Source organism: Pygocentrus nattereri, chromosome 30, assembly GCF_015220715.1.
Source record: "Pygocentrus nattereri isolate fPygNat1 chromosome 30, fPygNat1.pri, whole genome shotgun sequence".
Lineage (NCBI taxonomy): Eukaryota > Metazoa > Chordata > Actinopteri > Characiformes > Serrasalmidae > Pygocentrus > Pygocentrus nattereri.
In genome coordinates, this window is record NC_051240.1 from 2,237,501 (window position 1) to 2,260,961 (window position 23,461).

Sequence of the window (23,461 nt, forward strand, 5' to 3'; positions counted from 1 at the left end):
ATCTGGTTGAACATCAGATCAGACATGTGACTCAGGTTCGACATTCATTTGGGTTTTTCTGTTTTTTTGTTGCTTTATTCAGTGTCAGACTCATAGGCCACATTGGTTGTCATAGTAAGGACACAAGTGTGCATATGTAGACAAGGCTAGTACAACAAAAGTATGTGCAGAGAGGAGAATTGCCTCTCAGTAACGTCTTTCAGGTTTGTCAGATGCTTCTGAGTCTGAAATAAAAGGGCTGTTTATAAATGCTTAATCTGTTTTATACAGAAAATTGCTTGTGTTTATAGAACAGCAGAATATACTTTTGAATTGCAGTTATGGGTCTTTCTAGCAGTGTTTTATGTTCGTTCATGACGTGATTGAGCGCAAACCGCTTCATTCAGCCAATGAGCTGATCGGCTCAGCGCTCAGTAGCACTAATGCTAGCAGCCTACAGCCCAAAACCTGTTTACTGTAGAAAAAAGGAAAAATACTCAAACTGAAGTTTTTTCAGATTATTTTTACTGCCATTTCTCTTTCTATTTTAAAGAAACTAAATGTTTAATTTTTTCAGTTTTAGCCGTTTAGCAGTTCCTTCATTCCCATTCAATAAGGACTTGCTCACAGGGTCATTGTAGCATTTTGCAATCATGTTTTTTGATATAACAGGAAAAATAGCTAAGGAAGTTCATTTGGATCCGGCTTCTACCAGCAGTGCACAGTTTTGGGTGCAGCCATACCTTTAGCTTGCCCCAGCCTAGACAGTATACATACAACTGTGTCGTTACCATGACAACCAATCTGGTTATGTAAGCAAATGTGATCATACTGATTTTGTCACAAATCAGATTTGCTCTGCTAAGGGAACAAAGTCGGGTCTCTGTGGATGGCGATGAGTCAACTCTGTGGAGCTCTAGTTATGGTGTGTAGTGATGGTTTACACAGAAATCTTATCAGAAACAACTTCACTATAAAAGGCCAGCTGTGAGCGAAGTGCCATCAGATTGTAAGAGCCAGACGTATAACTTAGTCTCCTTATAGTCAATTTAAAGTCTGCTGAGATAAATTGTGTTATTGTATTCCCACCCCCTGCTACCAATTCAAATTTTGTTTTCACTCTGCGCTCACACACAGCCGCAGATTGTATAAACCCAGCACGAATTCACATAATCAGCATGCTAATTTTAGCCCAGACCTCTTGGGACATACACTTTGCAGCTTTTCTGAGCTGCAGCTCGCCATTCATCTTATGCTTTTTGTGGAAATGGGAATAATCCTTAATAAATCTTAGGTCGATTTCAATCCTCAGAGGCAGTGGAATGTTTATATATGTTCTGTCATATGTCCCCATGAGGTGCATGGTCATTTTCTTTAGACCATGCAGCTAACCTCTTTTTCCATAGCGCTGAGTTGTGGTACAACAGACCTTGGGAACTTGTTTGGGCCATTCTCTGTCAAATCACTGGGGCTTACCCTTTGCAGTTCTTGGAGCCGAACGACATACAATGTCATGTGAAATGCCCTGTTTTAGCTTTATTCACAGTTTTTTCCTGGACTGTGCTGACAACTGGCTTTGATAGATAAACCTTATAGGGGCAGGTTTTAATGTGTTATTGGTGGTTGTTACATGGTATTCTGTAGCGAAGCATTATTATTAAATGATTTTAGATGATCTTATATCATTCATCAGTGTTATCTCACTTCAGTACACAGCATGTGTTTTGCAAATACATTGCACAACCTTTGGAAATCCCTGTGGTATCACTACCTCATCTGCGTCCCCTGCCCAAGCACCATGCATGCACGCCACTGTCATACATGTGTACATTGCGTTATATTTGATGACACTGCTGCATGTGTAACCTGCAAGCTTATATTTTTATGACGTCGTATTTTTAGGTTACAGGGATGGGGGAGTAGCTACGTAACACTCTACGTAACGTAGTTGTTAACTGGGCAGGTGGCAACTGTGCAATCCTGACTGAGCCACGGACAGTTTGAGCAGACGTTCACGCGCTGGCCCCACGCACTGATCACCCCTTACTAGCAGGCAGGTTAGGAGACTCAGGGGTCACAACCAAAATGTTAAGAAGAGCCGTTTTGTCCTTTCAGCAATAATGAAACCACCTCAGGAGCCACAATTTCATGTCCATTTTATCATGATGGCTATAAGTCTGCCTCACTATGTGCTGATGTACTAGTACAGGCTAAGAATATAATATGGATGAAACACAGACTTCCTTTGCTCTGCTTTAACCTTTAGCTCAGCTGTAGCTGCTTTTCTCACATCTCGGGAAAGTCTCTGCAAGTTTCTTGTAAAATATCTCTCAATGTTCGACTTTTTATGAGGCTAAAGTCGATTTTGATTCTCCTGCTTCTTGTTCAAATTGACCTGTTCCACCCTAAATGGTGCCTGAGGTGCCAGATTGTCCTGTTGCAGCATTTAAGGTGGAATGGGAGACTTCGAACAAGAAGCTGGAGAAAGAGAAGCGCAGTTGTTGCAGATTTATACGTATAGAGAAACCAGCTGAGTGCTTATAAATGCAGATAAGTCAGTTCATCTCCAAAGTATCGATGTTCGTCTTAAATCTTTCTCTTTGCTGTTTCGTTATCTGCGTTGCTGTGTGACCAGCAGTCAGTCTTCAGCACTAAAGGTTGGTGAATTAGCAGTTATGTGTTAACTCCAGTGTTTAAGACTGCTGTGGAGCCGCAGCAGCCCACCCCAAACACAGCCTTGGTCACTGATGAGGATTTTGAAGCTAAAGTGTTGCTGAAGTTTAACAGGACTCTGAATGTCAGGGCTGTCTGTATCTTGCTGAAATGTTTAAATTGGAGCAGTTTTATTTACTTTTAGTTTTATTTATTTATTTAGTTGACAGTTCTTTGCACAAAATCGTTTATTTTTTATTCAGTTATTTTTGTTAAGAAAAACCTGGAATAATTGACTTTGCCTTTAGTCTAAATTCTTGTTGGATATCACATATTTGGTTCTGTAAGTTTGATTGTTGGTTATACTTTTAGGTGATCTTTTTGTATATTTGCAGCTTTTTAATTGTATGAATCTTTCTGGAACATGACTAAATGCAGTGTCTAGTTCACACTGTCACTTGGGCTTGTTTGGTGTGTCAGATGGAGATTCACAAACATTCTGACAATCACACTTTGAAAGTAGATATAAAGTAGCTGTAACATGGAGCGAGGTAGCGGACGCATGTGCGGAGGTAAGCGACTTTTATTGAGGGCAAATCCAGGGTCGTGGTCAAAACAGTCCAAGGTCATTGAGCCAATACGGAGAGATCGTGGGGCAGACATGACAAAACCAAAATACAGTCAATAACAAAGCAAACATCAAACACAGACCAATACATCAAACAAAGACCGATACAAAGACCAGCGAAAACAAAGGGCAAACACAGGGCTTAAACACACACCGGGAAGACGAGGGACAGGTGAAAACAACCGGGCGGAGTAACCAAACAAGGGGCAGGACTTGAAAACCAAAACAAACTCACATGGAAGATCAAAACAAAGGAGCACATGGAGTAGTGGGAGGAGCCAACCGTGACAGTAGCCACTACTTTTTCTGGAAAAGTAGCTAAATTGCAGCTAACGACAGATTTTGGGAAAGTAGCTACAAAGTCGCTAACTAGTAATTTTTCAGTAGCTGTCCCAACCCTGCTAGATGAGCTTGGCGTGTTTAATGCTGAAACCACTCATTGCCTTTCCTAGTTCAATACAACTTAGTGTTAAGTTTCTTTTTATGGGTGAAGCCATTCAGTTTAGAGACAAGATAGGTACAGACAACATACTGCTCTATTAGCGTTTGTATCTCTGGTGGCTTCCTTACTCCCTATATTGTGCTGCATAGGACATCAAATCATGGCCTATATGTTACCCAGCTTTGTTCATGCTGTTGTTACTGTAGTTCAGATACAGGCTAAAAATGCCACCTTACACTTGTTTTGGATGCTGCTAAACCAGCACCAGACCTATAAACCAGAATAGACCAGCATGGAATTCATACTGGTGTCTGTTGGAAACTGAACAGGGATGAGTGCAAAACACACACACAATTATTACTGAAGAGTATGGGCATTTTTTACCTCTCAACTACAGTTTCAAACTGCCCTAAAATGCTAAGACATGCGCAGGTAGGTAAAAATAATATTCTCTCATAATCTTGGATATAGAAGGTTTTATATTTACAGTGACATGAATAATTTCTACTGACGCATTTCTACTGTCTGTTGGGTTGGCAATATCTGAATTATGTCTGTAGCAGTGATGTTCATGGTATAAGTCTTTCTGAACTGTTAAGTTGCTCGTTGTTAACGTACTGATTGCCTGGTTTGTCTCCGTTTGCAGAGGAATATGGAGTGTCTCTGCTGCAGTTAATTGGAAGCCCACCACCCAAAGACATCATGCTTGTAGATGATCCTGATGGAAACCCCGCTTATCTGTTCGGAGAAGAATCCAGAGCTGGACAGCTTGCGCGAACTCACCTGCCCAGCCCCTTCTACCGGGACTTCTCCCTGATCTTCCAGCTGAAGCCCACATCACAAGACGCGGGGGTCATCTTTGCCATCACGGACTCTGGCCGCAAGCTCATGTATGTGGGGGTGAAGTTGTCTGCTGTTGAGGGCAGCACCAGGAAGGTTAAGTTCTACTACACTGAACCAGGTGCAGATCAATCAGTAGAGGTGGCCAGCTTTGATGTACCCTATAAGCCTGATGAGTGGAGTCGCTTCTCCTTAGCTGTAAACCTCAACCAGGTATCTTTCTATGAGGATTGTAGCTCAGAACCCAAAGTGGTGACCTTCGAGCGCTCCCCAGATGACATGGACCTGGATAGAGGCACTGGAATCTTTGTTGGACATGGTGGAAGTGCTGATCCAGACAAGTACAAGGTTAGTTCTGCATTCCTTCATATAACTGTATATAAAATATAATTTGGTGTCTGAAGTATGCTTCTTTAAATTTGCTCTAGAGCTGTGAGGCTAAAGTAGCTGATAATTAATGGAACTTATTCTTCAGTGAATCGTTAAATAGTCTCAAAAAGTGGCTCATGACACTCTATGGCGCACTGTTATCTATAAAATGGACAAAAGTATGTTTAAAATTCCAGCAGCAAGCTGACTGCTACTACTACGTACATCTGTCCATCTTTAACACATCAGTGTGCCGTGCAGATTTATCTTGACCCATCTTTATGGAGAGGTGTGAACTGCTTTCACAGCAGAGGGTTCTGTCATTTCACTGCTCATTGCTCACTAACAGCTCAACACATTCACACCATTTCACACACAGAGGCAACAGTGTCCTAGTTAATCTGAAAACAGGGATACAGGGACATATTCACGCAAATTTTCATTGTGCTGATGGAATGACCACCAGGGGGCCTGCAGACAGAGGTTAAATGCAGTTATCTGCATCCTTCTTTTTCATACTTTTTTTTTTTTACAAAGTCCGCTGTGCACTGGGTAGTGCATAAAAATAACTTCTGAAGTTTTAAAATATTTACACTGCTCCCTGATCTCTATTTTCTAATTACACTTATTTGATGTTATACATAATAGAATTTGTTGTAAATCACAATTTACCTTATATAGCAGACAAAAGCTTAAGGAAAATCAGCAGGCTAAAACTCAAAGGAGAAAGAAGGTGAGAGAGAGAGAGAGAGAGAGAGAGAGAGAGAGAGAGAGAGAGAGAGGTGGGGGGGGGTGTCTGAAGGTGTCTTTCCCATATAACACAGACTTGGTCAAAGCAGTTATAGCTTTATGCAAATTATATGTAAGTTAGACAAGCAACATATACAGTTGCTCATTCTTTATTACAAATCACAACTATTATAATGCAGACTGGGGTTGGTTCTGAGTTCAAACAGCTTCTTTGGTGAGATAAAGTCAGCAAAGATAGTGTCCCTCATGACATCAGCAAGAGTCGCTCTCAGTCAGGCCTGAGGCCTTGAAGGTTACCACATGGTTGCCTTTCACCCAGTTGTACAATGATAGAATTACCAGTTCTGATTGGACAGATGTAAGATGAGCATAAACAAGCCTTGTCTCGTGTCACAGCGTCCTTCTCAAGAAACGTACCATGAGCCTCGCAAAGACATGAAGGCCAACGAACTATTATTCCTAGGGGGGGAAATATATTCTTAAGCAATTTATTATATATTTTAAAAATCTACTTTGATTACAGGGGATAATGTGCATCCCTTCACTAGTTACATGCAGTAGCTAACTAACTTTATGCAAGTGCTGCTGTTGCTGCTGGCTCTCCCACTGTCTCCTTCACTCTCTCTCGCTCTCCCACTGTCTCCTTCACTCTCTCTCGCTCTCCCACTGTCTCCTTCACTCTCTCTCGCTCTCCCACTGTCTCCTTCACTCTCTCTCGCTCTCCCACTGTCTCCTTCACTCTCTCTCGCTCTCCCACTGTCTCCTTCACTCTCTCTCGCTCTGCCACTGTCTCCTTCACTCTTTCTCACTCTCCCACTGTCTCCTTCCCTCTCTCTCGCTCTCCCACTGTCTCCTTCACTCTCTCTCGCTCTCCCACTGTCTCCTTCACTCTCTCTCGCTCTCCCACTGTCTCCTTCACTCTCTCTCGCTCTCCCACTGTCTCCTTCACTCTCTCTCGCTCTCCCACTGTCTCCTTCACTCTCTCTCGCTCTCCCACTGTCTCCTTCACTCTCTCTCGCTCTCCCACTGTCTCCTTCACTCTTTCTCGCTCTCCCACTGTCTCCTTCACTCTCTCTCACTCTCCCACTGTCTCCTTCACTCTCTCTCGCTCTCCCACTGTCTCCTTCACTCTCTCTCGCTCTCCCACTGTCTCCTTCACTCTCTCTCGCTCTCCCACTGTCTCCTTCACTCTCTCTCGCTCTGCCACTGTCTCCTTCACTCTCTCTCGCTCTCCCACTGTCTCCTTCACTCTCTCTCACTCTCCCACTGTCTCCTTCACTCTCTCTCACTCTCCCACTGTCTCCTTCACTCTTTCTCACTCTCCCACTGTCTCCTTCACTCTCTCTCGCTCTCCCACTGTCTCCTTCACTCTCTCTCGCTCTGCCACTGTCTCCTTCACTCTTTCTCACTCTCCCACTGTCTCCTTCACTCTCTCTCGCTCTCCCACTGTCTCCTTCACTCTCTCTCGCTCTCCCACTGTCTCCTTCACTCTTCCTCACTCTCCCACTGTCTCCTTCACTCTCTCTCGCTCTGCCACTGTCTCCTTCACTCTCTCTCGCTCTGCCACTGTCTCCTTCACTCTTTCTCACTCTCCCACTGTCTCCTTCACTCTTTCTCACTCTCCTGCTGTCTCCTTCACTCTTTCTCACTCTCCCACTGTCTCCTTCACTCTTTCTCACTCTCCCACTGTCTCCTTCACTCTTTCTCGCTCTCCAGCTGTCTCTTTTGAAATATCCCCTTCCCTGACCTTCTTTTTCCCTGACCCTAGACTTGTATTCATTTAGTGGTCATGCTGAAAGCATGTTGTGCTTTTGGCTTTAATGAAAATGCTTCACATTTTTAAATGGATCAGAATTGATTTAAATGGGGGTCCATATACTTGGCAAGTCTGTGATGATTTAGGCATGTAGTTTGCACAATGTACACCACCGGTCACCTGCCCTGGTCTTAATGTTTACCCTCCAGCATAATCTAGTCCCAACCACTGGGTCTGCCACAGGTTCTCCAGCTAATTAACTTCTTGAATCAAAGTCTTTCTATCTTTAATGGGCTGGATCAGATACATTAGTGTAAGGTAAGGAGGAGGCTGCATTTTTGATGTAGGTTGGAACTGAACTCTGCAGGAAAGTAGATCTCCAGGAGTTGGTGACCACTGATATACACAATGTCTAATTAGTTTTGTGCAGTTTGCAGCGTATAGGCTTCTGTTAATTGTTCACTACATCTCTACTTTAACTTTAGCCTCCCATCAGGTTAGGAGAATATTTTGTAAATGTATTTATTTGGTTGAATCATAACTTTAAATGAATTGTAATGTCATTAAAAAATGTGTGTGTGTGTGTGTGTGTGTGTGTGTGTGTGTGTGTGTGTGTGTGTGTGTGTCTTAGGGCATAATCTCAAAACTGAGGATTGTGGGAAACTCAAGGGCAGCTGAACGCCGTTGTCATGGACCTGAAGATGACGATGAGGATTATGTAAGAAATACATTTGACAACAATGTTTCCATGTATTCCTTTGTTGAGAATTTATTTGTTAGGCAGAGAATTTACTTAGAACACATGATTTAAAATAATAGTTAAAGCAACATTCATAAGTTAGTGTTAAGATTAACAGTTCATGTGTCAGATATGTTAATAGATTAAAAGGAGACTGTAGGTCAGTTTATTTGGGAATATACATAGGAAATGGACTTGAAATGGACTTCATTACCCACGGGACATTGCGTGTGTTACGTTATACACGCAGTGATTCTTGAGGGGCGGCGGCTTTTTTCAGCTATTTTCTGTTGTTAAGGATGTAGACCTTTCAGGCCAACCTCCAGCTGTAAATATGTAGAGAGTACAGAGATCACGTCATCGAGATAAATACGCGTGCTCATCGAGTGATCAGCGAGACTGTGAGTAACCCCCCGCCTGCTCGTCAAAGTGATGCTAGTAGTGCAAATAAACAGACAGTGAGACTGCCGAAGTTACAAATTGACAAATTCAACGGAGATGTAAGCTCGTGGCAGGAATTTTGGAGCCAGTATGAGACTGCTAACAACAGTGCACTCTGCAAGAAGAGAAGTTTACCTACCTGAAAACTGATTTACTTCAAAAAAGATTTGGAAGGAAAGACCTCATTGTAAATGCTCACATGTCAAAGCTACTGAATCTCACTCCTGTAAAGAAATCCTCTGATGTCACTGCCTTAAGACAGTTGTGTGATGAATGTGAAGTTCAAACCAGAAGCCTAGAATCATTAGGAGTGGTATCAGACACCTATGGTGGAATGTTATGCCCAATATTGCTCCAGATGATGCCAGATGACATGGCTCTTGAATACAGCCGTCAAAGAGGTGACAACGATAAGTGGAAAGTGGCTGATGTGCTTAAATTCCTTCAGACAGAGGTTCAGACTCGAGAGAGAACTGTACAAATGATGAAATCATTTAATCAGAGAGAAAACCAGTTCACAAACAAACTAAACAGTAAGTCACATTCATCTAGTGACATGAAAGTAAAGAAACCAAACATGACATCTGCAGCTTCGCTACACGTTACTGAACAGAAAGTAAACAATTGCTTGTTTTGTGATAGTGCTGAACACAAAGCTGAGAAATGTCCAGACCACGATGTACCAGCACGCAAAGGAAAACTGAAGAAGCTAGGCAGGTGCTTTGTGTGTCTAGGGTCCAAACACATTGCCAAGTTCTGCAAGACGAAGGACGTGTCATGTGCCACATGTGGTGGCAGGCATCATGCAGCCGTTTGTGAGAAAAATCTGGCACCCCATCTGATGTGTCGACCAACACAGACACACTCATAACCTCAGTAATTCCCCAAGCAGAAAAAGCAGAGAACACAGTGTTGCTACAGACTGCCAAGGCATGGGCCATAGGGCCCACAAGCAGGAAGATGGTCCGCTGCTTGTTAGATGGAGGCAGTCAGGGGAGTTTCGTGCATAAAAATGTAGTGAAGGAGCTACAGCTGCCTGTTAACAGACAAGGAACGCTTACTCTTCACACATTTGGCTCCTCTACTCCAATGACGGTTAGTCGCAACATAGTGAAGCTCAGCTTGGAGAATGTGTGGGATAAGCAGCAGAGACTCGAAATAGAAGCTGTTGTGACCCCACAAGTGTGCACAGCACTGATGAAGGTTCCAGGTGAACACATACAGAAAGAGATGAAAAGAAGAGGTCTTCAATTAGCTGACTGTGATGGAGATGATAAACCTGAACTTTCTGTGCTAATTGGCTCTGATTATTACTGGCAGATAGTGTCAGGCCGAGTTGAAAGACTGACCAAGAGCCTAGTGGCACTAGAGAGCACATTTGGATGGGCAGTAAAAGGCCCAATGGCAGTGCCCAGCATGACAGAGTCAACATGCATGAACATACTGCTCCGCAACGATGTATAGATGGACAAACAACTGCATGCATTCTGGGAGCTCGAGTCCCTGGGCATCACAAGTGAGAAGCCTGAGAGCCCAAAGGATGCGGAGGCATTGCAGTGGTTTGAAGAAACCTCCATTCTCAAGGACGGGCGTTACGAAGTGGAGTTGCCATGGCGACAAGATCATCCACCACTTCAAGACAACTACCGCATAGCCAAAAGGAGACTGGAGAGTTTAAAAAGGAAACTAAGCAAAGATGTCACACTGTACAGCAGATACAACGAAGTTGTGGAAGACTACCTAAAGCAAGGAATGGCTGAGGATGTGCCAAAGGAGCATGCATCACTGCAGGACAGTCAGACATACTACTTACCCCATCATGCTGTACTGAGGGAAGACAAGGCGACGACAAAACTGCAAGTTGTATTTGACGCTTCATCCCACGAAGAGGGAAGTCCCTCACTGAACGACTGTCTCTTAACCGGTCCCAATCTGAATCCAGATCTGATGAGTGTCTTCATCAAGTTTATCAACTGCATGAAGTTGCTTATATGGCAGACATCAAGAAAGCTTTTCTGCAGATTTCACTCACAGAAAGAGATTGGGACGCTGTAAGGTTCCTGAGGTTCACAGGGCCACCCACACAGGAGAAGGACATGAAGCTGCGCATGCTCAGAATGACGAGGGTGGTGTTTGGAGCTTCATCAAGCCCATTCCTACTCGCAGCCACCATTAGGAGGCATCTGAGACAGTACGAATTAGAACACCCGAAGGTGGTAGAAATAATCAGATCCTCACTGTATGTGGATGACTTTATTTCAAGTTCAAGTGAGGTGACAGAGGCCTACACAGTCACAAAAACGGCCAAGAACATAATGTCTGAAGCAGGCATGGAGCTATGCAAATGGATGACGAACTCTTCTGAGCTCAAAGAAAAATGGCAGGAAGGCTCGATGGATTGCGCTGCTCAGCAAGAACCACCTGGGTCCATTCTGAAGGTGCTGGGCTTGGTGTGGAGACCGGCCACTGATGACTTTGTGTTTGACCTCAGAGGGCTGCTAGATATTCTGAAGGAAAGAGAAAACACAAAACGAAGTGTTCTGCAGTCTTCTGCTCAAATCTTTGACCCATTGGCATTTTTGACACCCTTCACGATTAGGATCAAGTGCATGTTCCAAGAGATGTGGGAGAGAGGGCTCCAGTGGGATGAGGAGCTGCCACCTGATCTGACAAAGAAGTGGCAACAGTGGTGTTCAGAGCTCCCTCAACTGCACGAGGTGTCAATCCCACGATGGTACAAAACACACAGGCCACAGCAGACCAAGTGCTAAAGCTACATGTATTCTGTGATTCGAGCGAAAGAGCTTACAGTGCAGTCGCTTACATCGAAGGAGAATCAAGGGAAGGAGATGTGACCATAAGCCTGGTTGCATCCAAGTCCAGAGTGGCCCCGCTTAAAAGAATGACCCTGCCACGACTGGAGCTGATGGGTGCTGTGATAGCAGCCAGGTTGGGGAACACACTCATGAAAGCGCTGCAGCTAGACAAGACACAACTCAGACTGTGGACAGATTCAATGATAGTTCTGCACTGGATCTGCAGCTCTGCTCATAAGTGGAAACAGTTTGTAGTGAATAGAGTCACCGAAATGCAGACTCTAACCGACCCACAGTCCTGATCTCACTGCAAGGGGAAACTTAACCCAGCTGACCTTCCCACCAGAGGCCTAACTGTACAAGACCTGAAGCAGAGCACATTGTGGTGGAATGGTCCTTGTGTTCTAATGATAGCTGATCACTCAGACAGTACTCAGGAAGATGTTCAGGAAGAGGAGGTTAAATCTGAACTCCGATCCAAATACCAGACAGTACAGGCTGTTCAGCAAGAGCCAGACTTCCTAAGTCCTGCCTTATGTCTAGAGAAGTACAGCAAACTAAAAACAGTGCTCCAAGTGACAGCCTGGATCAAGAGATTCATCACCAACTCATGCTCAAGATCCAAAGTGAGTGGTGAACTGACAGCGGAAGAGCTGAATGAAGCAGAAATTTATTGGACGAAGGTGATTCAGCGAGAGAGTTTCAGCTCCGAAATGGATCTGCTGATAGCAGGGAAATGCCCCAACACTGACTCCAGAATACGAGAGCTCAGACCATTTCTGCATGAAGATGCGTTGCTTAGTGTTGGAAGACGGCTACAACATTCTGATCTCTCTTACAGAGAAAAACACCCCTGGATTTTGCCCAGCAAACACAAATACACAGAGATGGTGGTGCAGAATCAACATGAGCAAATATGCCATGCAGGTGTACAAGACACTTTAGTGCAGACTAGAGAGAAATATTGGATTCTTAAGGCACGGCAGGTAGTAAGGAAGGTGGTGTCTGGATGTGTATTTTGCAGGAAATTCAAAGCAAAGCCTGGACAACAGACTACTGCACCGTTGCCAAGGGACAGAATAACACAATCACCACCTTTCGCGGTTGCCGGCGTGGACTTCGCCGGGCCACTCTATGTGAAGATCCAGAACTCTATGGCGAAGGCATACATAGCACTGTTCACGTGTGCTGTAACCAGAGCAGTCCACTTAGAGTTGGTCTCAGACATGTCCACGGAGCACTTCTTACTAGCTCTGAAACAATTCATCTCCAGAAGAGGATTATGTAAGGTGATCTATTCAGACCAAGACGTTTAAGAGAGCAGATCAAGATCTGAAGGAGCACTGGCAACGAATTAAAGATCCACAACTACGAGAGTTCTTCTCAGAGAAGGGCATCACCTGGCGGTTCATCGCTGAAAGAGCAGCCTGGTGGGGCGGGTTCTGGGAGCGGCTTGTTAGATCAGTCAAAATCATCCTCAGAAAGGTGCTTGGCAGAGCTAAACTCAACTTTGAAGAGATGTGCACCATGCTGACCGAAGCTGAAGCCATAATAAATTCAAGACCGCTCACTTATGTGCCCAATGATGTGGACCAGCCAGAGCCACTGACCCCTGCCCACTTCTTGGTGGGTCAGAGACTGACGTGCTTGCCTCCTAAGTCATTTCCAGCTGAGATCAACCATCAAACAGCCAATAAGGAGGAGATGACCAAGAGGTGGTGCTACAGACAACGACTCGTGACCAACTTCTGGAACCGCTGGCAGAAGGAATATCTGCTGGATCTGAAGTCAGCCCGTTGCTGCGACACCCCACAGCCTTCTTCGCTGAAGATTGGAGATGTTGCACTCATCTGAGAAGACAACGCCCCCAGGCAGAGCTGGAAGCTGGGGAAAATCGAAGAGCTGTTTCCTGGTCGTGATGGCCTGGTGAGGTCGTGTGCAATCTGCACCAGCACAGGGACTGTTCTGCGGAGGCCCATCCAGCTTTTGTATCCTTTGGAAATAGTATAAACAGTAGTTTATGGGGGGAGGATGTTGAGAATTTATTTGTTAGGCAGAGAATTTACTTAGAACACATGATTTAAAATAATAGTTAAAGCAACATTCATAAGATAGTGTTAAGATTAACAGTTCATGTGTCAGATATGTTAATAGATTAAAAGGAGACTGTAGGTCAGTTTATTTGGGAATATACATAGGAAATGGACTTGAAATGGACTTCATTACCCACGGGACATTGCATGTGTTACGTTATACACGCAGTGATTCTTGAGGGGCGGCGGCTATATTTTCTGTTGTTAAGGATGCAGACCTTTCAGGCCAACCTCCCGCTGTAAATATGTTAAGGTTTTCATTTCAGTAAACAGTTGAAACGGAATGACGTCTCACTTCATTATTCCAGTCGCCAACACGATTAGTTAGAACATCCTTAATATAATGAATGTACTCCAGTTTCAGTTTAGGGCATTTAGGAAATTATGGATGTGTTTGCTTAAGTTATATTTTTCATCCAACATTCTAAAGGTGTTACTTTGTTCTTAAATGATTAAAATGTATTTTTATTTCATCCTTTCTTGTTTTCGACACCAGAGTTCAGGGAGTGGGAGTGGGATGCACCCAGATACAGATAGAACTACAGTAAGTAATCCTGTACAAGACCTTTTTAAATTTATTTTAGGTTACTATTTAAGTCTAATACTCTGCTTACTTATACTCCTAAACAATGAGCTACACAGTGTACAACAATAATGAAAATATCTTCTATAAGTCAACTAGTAACCTTCATTGTATATTTGTTTTAGGAGCCTCCCTTCATGCTTCCGCCTTTGCCCTTACCTTCGGTTTCCACATCCGGAAAATCCCAGCTGGACACAGATGAATTTGTGGAACGAACAAGTGAGATCACTTACACCAAAGGTCAGCAATCTTATTCACCAAGTGTCACCAAGCATCAGTCTGGCTGAAAGTATTCATTCCAAACAAGTAGGAGCACATCTCCCGTAAGTAATCAGTTGTTTTGAAGACCAACTCATTCAAAAAGTGGACGCACATGTATTTCAAGTGTGATTGAAAACCTGCAGCCACACCAGCTTTTTGTGTGCACATCTGGTAAACACTCCTCCTGGACATTTACTTTCCTGCCTAGTTCAGTTTCAGTCTGCATCTGTGTGCTATGCCTTCAGACCCACATCCCACCCCCTCCCCAGTTAACATTAAAGAACCTAATCCAGCCAATCACTGACTTCTGAAGTTAATCAGCTGGAGTACACTCTTAGCAAAAAGGGTTCTATATAGTACCCAAAAAAGGTTCTTTGGCCTTCAACAGTGGTGAAACCCTTTCTGGTGTTATATATAAAGAACCCAGAATATTATCCATCTATCTGAAGAACCCTTTCATGATGCAAAGAACCCTTGAGTTGAAGGGTTCTTGAGTGTTTATGGTTTTATATATATATATATATATATATATATATATATATATGTATATATGTGTGTGTGTGTGTGTGTGTGTGTGTGTGTGTGTGTGTGTGTGTAGAACCATCATCTTGATTAAAGAACCCTTTAAAGAGTGCAGGTATGGCAGATTGTGGTTGGAGTTGAGTTCTGCAGGACCAGAGCTGGTGACCTCTGGTCTTATCCGTGAAGGGCCGTTGTAGCTGCAGGTCAAGCGGAAGCTCATCTGATTTCAGTTGGCATCTTCAAACAATTGATTACTTATTTGGCTACTTGGTTGTAATGGCATTTTGCTATTAAGGGTCACTCCTGGTCTCCCCAAACTTGGTTGATGTCCTGTTTATGTAGCTTTAAAGGTTTTTTTTTTCATTTCTCAGTTTTTCTAAATTGATTTGTTGTTGTTATATTGTTAATGGGTGCTGATTTCTTAAATGCTGTCACTACATTTAAGTTCAAATCATCAGACGTGACTTTCGACAGCAGACTGCAGGCTAGGGTACTGATCAGACTGCTGTCTAACAGAGCATGACACAGGGCACTGTTGCCCTCTTGTGGACAATGGCTGTACTTGTATGTGCATTATTTATTTATGTATTTTATTTATATACGGACCATTGTGCAAAATTAGTTCAAACTGTGATCCCACAGAAAAAAAAATCTGACTTTAGATATTTACAAATATTATGTTATGATGTATTTAAACCCAAGACATTAATAGAGGGAGTGAAACGTTAAATACATAGAAAATCATCATTTATAAGGTTCTTTCTATCGGCTGTCATAAACCCTAAAATCCTAAATATCAAAACTTAGTTTTTTGTAATTTTTTTAAATGTTATTTTTTTAAATATCGTTTTGATTCCTTTTAAAGGGATTTTGATTTATCATAAGTGTAAGTTTTAATTAGTTTTGTGTTTTAATGAAAAATATATAAACACAGCTCTCACTCTGGGAGTACAGAGATCGAATGGCCCGGAGTAGTAGCCCATACTCCCGGAAGACCTCCCACAAGATATCTTGGGGAACCCGGTCGTAAGCCTTCTCCAAATCCACGAAACACATGTAGACTGGGTTGCCAAATTCCCACGCCCCCTCAACAATCCGCGAGAGGGTGAAAAGCTGGCCCACCGTTCCACGGCTGGGTCGGAATCGGCATTGTTCCCCCTCAATCTGAGGTTCAGCTGTCGGTCGTAGTCTCCTTTCCAGCACCTTGGCATAGACCTTCCCAGGGAGGCTGAGCAGTGTGATACCCCGATAGTTGGCACACACCCCCCGGTCCGCTTTTTTAAAAAATGGGCCCCACCACCCCGGTCTGCCAGTCCAAGGACACTGTTCCCGAGGTCCATGCAATATTGCAGAAGTGTGTTAGCCACGACAGCCCACAATATCCAGAGACTTAAGCATCTCCAGACGAATCTCATCCACCCCCGGTGCCTTGCCTCTGAAAATCTTGCCAACTACCTCAGTGACCTCCACCAGGGAAATGGAGCTTGACCCAGGCGGCAGCAGTAATGCGGACAGGTGGCAGCAGTAATGCGGTCACTGTACCGGACTTTAGTGGTGAAGAGGGAGCAAAGCTCTCTGTTTACCGGTCGGCCTACATCCTGACCCTCACCGATGGTCATGAGCTGTGGGTAATGAGTGAAAGAACGAGATCGCGAGTACAAGCGGCGGAAATGAGCCTCTTCGCAGGGTGGCTGCTACGCGCTATTTGAGCTCAGCCATCCGGGAGGAGCTCGGAGTAGAGCCGCTACTCCTCGGCATTGAGAGGAGCCAGCTGAGGTGGTTTGGGTATCTGATCCGGATGCCCCCTGGACGCCTCCCGGTGGGGGTGTACCTGGCACGGCCTACCGGGATAAGACCCCGGGGTCGTCCTAGGAGGGATTATATCTCCAAGTTGGCCTGGGAGCGGCTTAGGGTCCCCGGAAATGAGCTGGGTCATCTGAGATTCTCTGCTCTCCCAACTGCTACCACGATCCTATCTGGATTAAGCAGTTAACGACAATGATGATGATGATGATGATGATGAAAAATATGTTCAAAGCTGTTTTATAAACAAACTAAATAAAATAAACATAATTACGGTACAGAATCACTCAAAGCAGCAGGACTTTAGTCTAAAGTCTGTTAAAATTTCAGAATGTGGTTTCAGCTCTGACTTTGTACTAGAACGATTCATTTACACTTATAATTAATTCACGTTTCCTTTTGTTCATTTTTGCATTTCCTAAACTTTGTTCTTCATCAAAATTAATTAAATATTCTATTCTACAAAATAATACAATTAGGGTTGTTGGGATGGCTAAGCATCGCAAAAAATTCAGACTTAGCCTGCATTTATATATAGTGGAGTCTAATTGGCTAGATATTTTGTTTGATATAATTATGATATTATTTTTTCAATATAATTTATGTTTATTCACTTAATTACAGTAATATTTGCAGCGACTGAATGTGAAAATTAAAATTTGCAGCGTTGCATTTTTCAAACCATTTTGCTTAGGAGACCAGGATACCCAGAGCTCAGAGGACAAGGATAACCAGACCTCAGTGGACAAGGATAACCAGATCTCAGTGGACAAGGATAACCAGACCTCAGTGGACAAGGATAACCAGATCTCAGGGGACAAGGATAACCAGACCTCAGTGGACAAGGATCCCCAGAGCTCAGAGGACAAGGATACCCAGACCTCAGTGGACAAGGATACCCAGACCTCAGTGGACAAGTATAACCAGACCTCAGTGGAACCCACACAAGATCCTAGAGGTCAGTTTGCTGTTAATGCACACGTGGCTGATCACTCAGGTTTAGTGTGATGTCCTTCTGTAGTGGTTCACTGAGGTGAAGAGGTTTAGAGAGGTGCGAGAGGTCAGATGCTCGGTCAACTCTTAAATGTTGCTTTTCTTGGTTTTTGTTCTCAAGAGAAACCTTTTGTCCTGGATACTCTTAGCGTGTGTTTATGCCTGTAGTTTGGGCCCTTTGGTCCAAACCACAGCAAACTAATGATATATTGTTGTGTTTTGGTTTGCTCAGTGTTTACACTGATATATTTAACATTGAACCAGAAGCCTTAAACAGAAGTCATACAAGGTCACTGTCCATCCATCCATCCATTTTCTAAGCCGCTTCTCCGTCAGGGTCGCGGGGGGATGCTGGAGTCTATCCCAGCAGTCTTCGGGCGAAAGGCAGGATACACCCTGGACAGGTCGCCAGTCCATCGCAGGGCAGACAGACAGTCACTCACACCTAGGGGCAATTTAGCATGTCCAACTGGCCTGACTGTATGTCTTTGGACTGTGGGAGGAAACCGGAGAACCCGCAAGAAACCCATGCAGACATGGGGAGAACATGGAACTCCACACAGAGAGGACCCCGGTCGCCCGGCCAGGGAATCGAACCCTGGCCCTCCTTGCTGTGAGGCGACAGCGCTACCCACCACGCCACCGTGCCGCCAAGGTCACTGATTAAGCAGTTGATTTTGTGACGTACAATAACTGCAATGATGTCCACCGAACTTTCTGAATCATGCTGGTTTCTGTTCTATCTGGCCTCGTTGGTTTTATTAATGTCTTGTTACCGTGGTTTTGCTCGATGTGAAGCAGGATGAAATCACCATAAGAGCCTTGAGAGTTTAAAAATGCAGACATGTGTATATTGAGCATTTTATATTGACTTCAAACGTTCCTCCTCCTCGTAAAACCTGCTAAACAAGCACTCATGAATGTGTATTGTATTGGGCTTGTGTAGTGTTATGAGCACATGCTACCAAACATCACATGTGGGCTGTTCTCATGAAAATGACAAAAACACTACCCAACTTAAAAAAATGGAAATCATGAAAACTTTTTTTCTCTTTGGATATACAAACAATGATGGGTGTAGATGAATAATCCTGAATGATTTGTGATTTTAATGCTTTTCAGTAACCTTTTCCAGTTTGTTATGCCAATGATCACTACTGTAACCAGTAGGATTTGAAATCTGTAACTAGTGATTTTTCACTACCAATTATCAATCTATACACATTTTGCAAAATATAGTGTTTCGCAATTATCTCTCCCTACCAAAAAACACTGATAAACACTAATGCTTTACTTTTTTCTTTTTTCCACATGGCATTGTGTTGTAAGGTTACAGTTTAAAGTTGTACAGACTAATTTTACCTTAACATTAGGGTAAAAATGAACTCCACCAACTTTTAGTTGTACCGTATAGAGCTCCAATTGATGTATGAAGATTATGACACATTATGAGACATGTTTTGGGGCGGTTTTGTGAGAATGACCCACAAAATATCTGTAATTGCATAGTGCTTTATTTAAAGTCTACCACTATGCAGTATGTTGAGCTTACCATTAATTGCACAGTGGAGTACGTTACATTACACACTCACACAAAACGTCTGATGCTCTCCTGTTGCTGAGTATTCTTTCAGTACAGTACCTGTTCGAGACTCGTCCCTCCCTCCACAGTCTCTGCTGCCGTTGTTGAAGGACGGATCCCAACGACATGCTTTTGGGACAAAACTGCAATTTTATACCTGATACATAAACCTCCATAAAACAGGCTGCTAAGTGCTGAAAAGTAAACAAACCTGCTGGGAACAGGACTGGTCTGGACTGTAAAGAGTGGTTTGTCAGATCTACCTAAAAAATTTCCTTCATGTGGTAAATTAACTAGTTTTATTCAACCTAAATAAATATTCAGAATGAGTCATTCTTTCAATCAATGTGGTTGAAGTTATAAGCCTAGTTCAGTTGTGGCTTCACTAAGTCATGTATTTAGGTTGATCTGCTGTCACATCAATCATATCTATTCATATATTTGTATTAATAATGAACATTTTTCCAGAATCTATGATATGCTGCATTTTTAAATCATTATGTTTAGGAGACAAGGTTAAGCAGAGCTCACTGGAAGCCACACCTGGCCCACAGGGGCCCAAAGGTCATTTTAATTTTAATGCACACACATAATGATTCTTTCAATTAATATAATTTTTGAGTTGAATAAAACTAGTTCTGTCGCTTTTTACTACATGAAGTCTTTTATTAAAGTAGATCTGACAGGCCACTTATCACAGTGTAAACTTTTGATGGGCAGTTTACATCTTACCTCTAAATTAAAGTGCACTGTGTCCCATACTCACAGTGATAGCTTAGCTGCGCTGAATAAGATACTGAGACATTTCTGTTTTCTCCAGGTGTCAAAGGAGTCAAGGGAGATAGAGGAGAAAAGGGAGACCAGGGATTCATGGGCCCAGCAGGGCCAAAGGGTGACTCTGGACCTCCAGATATATCAGTTACATCTCAGGACGGAATCCGCGGAGTAAAGGTACATCATGATTTATCTATAGAGACAAGAATGAATGACTGAATGTACAGATGGTTTGAAGGGTTACAATACAAGAAAATAGACTTATAGTTGTATGCAAACGTTTGAACTCCGTGATGTTTTTCTGATTTTCTACACGATCATCTTATCCCACAGGATATATGTAGTTTTTTCCATCTGAATTTATGCCCAAATCTTAAGGCAAATTATTTGGTAACTGCATTAAATGTACATTTTTATTTAATTTTTTTTGGAAAAGCTCCTTTCAAATTAACATAAGAAGTGTTTTATGATCATACACATATTGCTATATGCTTACAGTTTCCTGCTGAAAGAAAAATCATTTTTACAGAGCATATCTCTAATGAGACACCATCGGGGGTCCAGTTTATAGCTCAGATTTGTGAAAAATCGGTCAACTTTCAGTAGAAAAAGCAGTCATGAGTTCAGCTTCTTTAATTATAAAGTTGTAAAATTACATTACCCATCTATTTGACTAGAAAGAAGACAGTTACCTTTTGAATGTAGCTTATGAAATATGAAAGTTATGAAGAATAGGAAAAAATGCGTTTTGGACCCTCCGGTGGTCTCAAGGAGTTGAACATTTTAACGCACCCTCTGCAGAAAACCAAGGTATGACTTTTTTTTTTACAAATTTAATGCACAGTTTCTATTTATTTGCTTAACATGTTGGAAAGTTTATAATAATAATAAAAATAATAAAACATGCATATAAAATTTTTCAACTTTCTTTCCAATATGTTAAAAGGTAAACAGTAATTGTGCAGTAAAATGTGCAGAAGTGTGTTCACTTCTGACACACTTCTTCATTTATTCTCACTAGAGAATGAACATGTTATTTGATCAGGGGCACCCAAATGGTTGCATATCACTGTGTGCTGAATGTATACAGCGCCAAAAAAGGACTTAAAGGGCTCATATCCTACATTTTTCTCATAGTTTATTTTTCCCTGGGGGTCCACTTATAACAACTGCTTGGTTTTATGTACCAAAAATGGTCATATTTAAGTGTTACTTGAAGACTTTCCAACTTCATTAAGACTTAATGACTTATAATTAATTAATTAATTAATTAAGACAATAATTAATGAAGACGTAATACTTCATTGTGAATGGGCGGAGCTAGACTGTTACGAGCTGAATAAGTGGATATATGAATAAATGTCCGTTCCTGTAGCATCACAGAAACAGTGACTTCAAATGAAGCTGTTTTGCTTGGTTTCCATATAAGGGCTGTATGGACTGGGAATAAATAGTTTCTTTTGAAACTTTGAGGCCCTTTAATAAGTCAAATTTTTAAGTCAAATTTATTTGTAGCGCTTTTTTTTGGGATGTTTTCACAAAGCAGCTTCACAGAATTCCAGAAAAGACAGAGTTTTAACAAGAATGTAAAACCCCCCGGTGGGCAAGCCAGGGGCAACAGTGGCAAGGAAAAACTCCCTCAGAGCTGAGGAAGAAACCTGGGGAGGAACCAGACTCACCAGGGGGGACCCGTCCTCCTCTGGTCAGACTACCTACAGAGTTATTACACTACTAATATTAATAGCAGTAATATTAGTAGTAGTAATAGCTGGGAGTCCATGAGAACATCAGTGTAGGGTGGGCAGCTAGTCTAAGGCAGGTGGTGGTAGCTGGGGCGTGGGCAGCTGGTCTGAAGTGGGTAGCAGGAGGGCTCGGCAGTCAGTCGTCCATCAGTGTCCGGCCGGACAGGTGGGTGGTCGTTTACTCGGAAAGAGGTAGAGAAATGGAATTAGTTTTGTTCTGTTTGGATGTGTGTAAAACAGGGAATGTCCAGAGTGGCTAACGACTCCAGCAGATCTACTAAAAGGAGAGATAACTAAAGTAGACTTTATCACTACCGTGAACTATCCATTAAATGCTGACTGGACCCAGGCGCATATGATAGGGGGCCGTCCAATATTTCATGATTTATTTGCTTACATCTCTCTTGTGTCCTCAGGGTGAAAAAGGAGACAAAGGAATGAAGGTAAATCACGCCTAAATATAAGTTTATACACTCAAGAGATTTTCTTTTCTGTAACCTTTCGCTGCATGAAAGAATCTGTATTACATGTAAATTGGGTTTTGTTTTATAAAGCATTCATTAACAATCGGTCCTCAGTTGTGGGATTCAGATTCAGCTAATATGGTTAATACCCCAAACATTCCCACAGGGTAGTCCTGGCTCAGGTTATCCAGGTCCTAAAGGTGATCGTGGGCCTGCTGGTCTGCCAGGACCACCTGGTCCTCCAGGTCCAGCTGCAGAGTTGATCCACGTCGAGGAAGGAAAAGTTCTTGACAGGGTGGTGGGACCAATGGGCCCACAGGGACTGCCAGGCCTTCCAGGTCCACCAGGGCCTCCTGGGCCTGAGGGGGATACAGTGAGTGAACTGATGATTCCTTTCAACAGCTTTTTTTTTCTTTTGTTAAAATTGAAAATTGATTGCTGGGCATCAAGGGAGTCAAGGGAGTGTGTGCTGCTGTGAGTCACCCTAAAATTAGAGGTGAAGACCATGTCGTACATTTTTTATGTATTACTGTCAAATGCACAGGCTAAAAAAAGGTCTGGCTTGATGTTTAGGCCTCAAATGCAAAATTAACATTGCGCTGATGAGGAGATGAGTGGTTGATAATTCACATACGATACTGTGCAAAAGTCTTAGGCGCCCAAGACACATTTATAAAAAGCCTATTTATTTGTGTAGTTTGTGTTTACTTGCAGAGAAAAGTGTTAATATTTGAGTAAACAAAATGTATAGAATATTAATTAATAATGATTTATATATATGTATAAAATAAACAGTGATGTTCTGGATGTTGGTGTGTTTGTTTACCCATCTCCAAGCCTCTCCTCCTCGAGGAAGTCCAGTATTATATGTAGTTAAAAAGCAGCTCCTGGTTTGACCAATCAGTGCTCAGTAAACTGAGCTCATGATGTAATTGATGATATTAACGAGTCTCTGTGGCGGCTGTGAAGGTGTCCAGGAAAAATATGGACCCGAGAAATTCTTGTTCCTTTTTATAGTTTTTCTGTTTATTTGAATTATGAATACGACTTTATTCTAATGTATATTGTGATAAACTCACTGCTGAGATAAAGTGTTTAAAAATCTGCTTAGATGCCTAAAACTTTCACACAGTACTGTACATCCTTGGAAGACACGTCCTCCATCAAGTTTTGAATGACTTTTGCTCGAATTCTCCTTCCTTTGAATCCTCATCAACGTGCAATTGTTGAGC

The 23,461-nt window shown here is 42.6% G+C and overlaps 1 protein-coding gene across 5 annotated transcripts in view; it reads left to right on the forward strand.

Moving 5' to 3' along the window:
- The window catches only part of col18a1b (collagen type XVIII alpha 1 chain b), an 87,855-nt gene that overhangs the window by 33,615 nt on the left and 30,779 nt on the right, over window positions 1-23,461 (forward strand). For 4 of the 5 annotated variants that reach the window (XM_017715768.2, XM_017715765.2, XM_017715764.2 and 1 more), the window contains exons 2-9: window positions 4,348-4,889; window positions 8,048-8,134; window positions 14,002-14,049; window positions 14,214-14,328; window positions 17,369-17,632; window positions 20,070-20,200; window positions 22,182-22,208; window positions 22,396-22,602. In XM_017715768.2, the coding sequence (XP_017571257.1) occupies window positions 4,348-4,889; window positions 8,048-8,134; window positions 14,002-14,049; window positions 14,214-14,328; window positions 17,369-17,632; window positions 20,070-20,200; window positions 22,182-22,208; window positions 22,396-22,602 (1,421 nt within the window). The remainder of the gene's footprint in view (window positions 1-4,347; window positions 4,890-8,047; window positions 8,135-14,001; window positions 14,050-14,213; window positions 14,329-17,368; window positions 17,633-20,069; window positions 20,201-22,181; window positions 22,209-22,395; window positions 22,603-23,461) is intronic. The other variant, XM_037536531.1, reaches the window with a different exon arrangement.